Here is a 2,311-nt window from a genome sequence, read left to right as displayed (position 1 = left end):
TGGATGGATGGATGGATGGATGGATGGATGGATGGATGGATGATAGATAGAGAGATAGAGAGATTATGGATAGATATAGATACCAATAACACCAGCACTTAGGCTTACATACCGCTTCACAGAACTTTACACCCCTCTCTGAGCGGTTTACAGAGTCAGCCTGTTGCCCCCAACAATCTGGGTCCTCATTTTACCAAACTGGGAAGGACGGACGGCTGAGTCAACCTTGAGCCGGTCAGGATCGAACCCTTGGCTGTGGGCAGAGTTTGCCTGCAAATCCTGCACTCCAACCCCTGCGCCATCGCAGCTCTTGGTTGTCGGTCTACACCTCTCCTTATCCTCAGAGAAGGCTAGGAATCGCGGGGGCTGTCATCACCCAGTCAGGAAAGGCCACAGGTGGAGGAGCTGCGTTCACACCTTCCAGGGCAGTCCCCCCCCCCTCAGGATGCGGATGCGAGAAGCTGCTACTTGTTGAGGTCTCCTTCAACCTTTCTCCGGCTTTGAGTTGACCCCGGTCACCTCAGCAGAAGGATACAAATCAACCCAGATCCTCTTTGCTTTTTCTTCTCTGCAGTACCACGCTCTCGGTTTGCTCTACCACCTGAGAAAAAACGACCGCCTCGCCGTTTCCAAGATGCTGAACAAATTCACCAGATCCGGATTGAAGTCCCAGTTTGCCTACTGCATGCTGATCCGAATTGCCAGTCGTCTCCTGAAGGAGTCCGAGGAGGGGTAAGGAGATCCGGGGATTTGGCAGGGCGTTCCATCTTGGAATGGATCTAGGGAACAGGACGGAGGCTACTGGATCTGGGGCAGGTTTCTGATTGTTCACTGGCAGACAAGAGAGGAGAGGAGAGGAGAGGAAAATAACGGAATAAGAGAATTGGAAGGGACCTTGGAGGTCTTCTAGTCCAAGCCCCTGCTCAAGCAGGAGACCCTGTAACATTCAATAGAAGAAGAGAGGAGAGGATAGAATGTAGAGTAGAGTAGAGTAGAGTAGAGTAGAGTAGAGTAGAATAGAATAGAATAGAATAGAATAGAATAGAATAGAATAGAATAGAATAGAATAGAATAGAATAGAAAATATGGGATGGGATGGGATGGGATGGGATGGGATGGGATAGGATAGAATAGAATAGAATAGAATAGAATAGAATAGAATAGAATAGAATAGAATAGAATAGAATAGAATAGAATAGAATAGAATAGAAAAGATGGGATGGGATGGGATGGGATGGGATGGGATGGGATGGGATAGGATAGAATAGAATAGAATAGAATAATAGAATAATAGACTGGACTGGACTACAGAATGGAATGGAATAGAATAGAATAGAATAGAATAGAATTACAGGAATAGAATGGAATAGAGTAGAGTAGAGTAGAGTAGAGTAGAGTAGAATAGAATAGAATAACAGAGTAATAGACTGGACTGGACTAGAGAATGGAATGGAATAGATTAGAGTAGAATAGAATAGAATAGAGGATAGAATAGAATAAGAATTAATGGAATAGAATAATGGAATGAATAAAGAATATTAATAATTAATTGATTGATTGATTGATAATAAATAAATAATAGAAACAATAGAGTATATGGAATTGAGTAGCCAACGCAGTTCTAGGCTGTCTTAACAGAGGGATAGAATCAAGATCACGTGAAGCATTAATACTGCTTTACAAGGCCTGGGTAAGGCCACCCTTGGAATACGGCATCCAGTTTAATAACAATAACAATAGATACACCTTGTGAACTGCTAAGGAGGAGCCGTTCTAACCCTGTTCCTGCCTAGCAGACATTCTAACCTCCACTGCCTCTTTGTTCTCTGGGAAGCAGCCCCTCCCTCTTGGTAATCCAGACTCCATTCCACCACACCCCTGTCCAATCAGCAGCGCCGGGATATTCATGACGACGATACGCGGCCTGTAAAAGCAGCCGTATCTTTTTCTCCGCAGGCACGACAACCCCCTCTTTGATTTCATCGAAAGCTGCCTGCGCAACAAGCACGAGATGGTGATTTACGAGGCTGCCTCGGCCATCATCCACCTCCCCAATTGCACAGCCCGGGAACTGGCCCCGGCAGTCTCAGGTGAGTGCAGCGTGGGAATCCGTCCCTTCGTTTTAGATGCCGGAGTAGCTGGTGGACAAGGCTACTAGAGACCTTGGAAGCTTTATTCACTGTGTTCTATTCAACCAATTTATACAGCCGCCAAGTCGGTTAAAAAGAAAATCCAGCATATAACAAAAAAAACTAGCCACCTTGGCAGCAACGACACAGATCAAATCAACCACAAGTTGTTATAACCGTGA

At 45.3% G+C, this 2,311-nt stretch overlaps 1 protein-coding gene across 1 annotated transcript in view; it reads left to right on the top strand.

The window, feature by feature from the left end:
• LOC107300611 (coatomer subunit gamma-2) overlaps positions 1–2,090 on the top strand; it is a gene marked incomplete at its 3' end in the record, with an annotated part of 13,502 nt that extends 11,412 nt beyond the window's left edge. The window contains exons 9-10 of the mRNA XM_015829921.1: positions 575–732; positions 1,957–2,090. Coding sequence (XP_015685407.1) covers positions 575–732; positions 1,957–2,090 — 292 coding nt within the window. The remainder of the gene's footprint in view (positions 1–574; positions 733–1,956) is intronic.
• Between the last annotated feature and the right edge of the window lie 221 nt (positions 2,091–2,311).

This window comes from Protobothrops mucrosquamatus, unplaced genomic scaffold, assembly GCF_001527695.2.
Source record: "Protobothrops mucrosquamatus isolate PMUCROS unplaced genomic scaffold, P.Mucros_1.0 scaffold7641, whole genome shotgun sequence".
NCBI lineage: Eukaryota > Metazoa > Chordata > Lepidosauria > Squamata > Viperidae > Protobothrops > Protobothrops mucrosquamatus.
The sequence above is the reverse complement of the archived record's forward strand: the minus strand, read 5'-3'. Positions and strand labels throughout refer to the sequence as shown.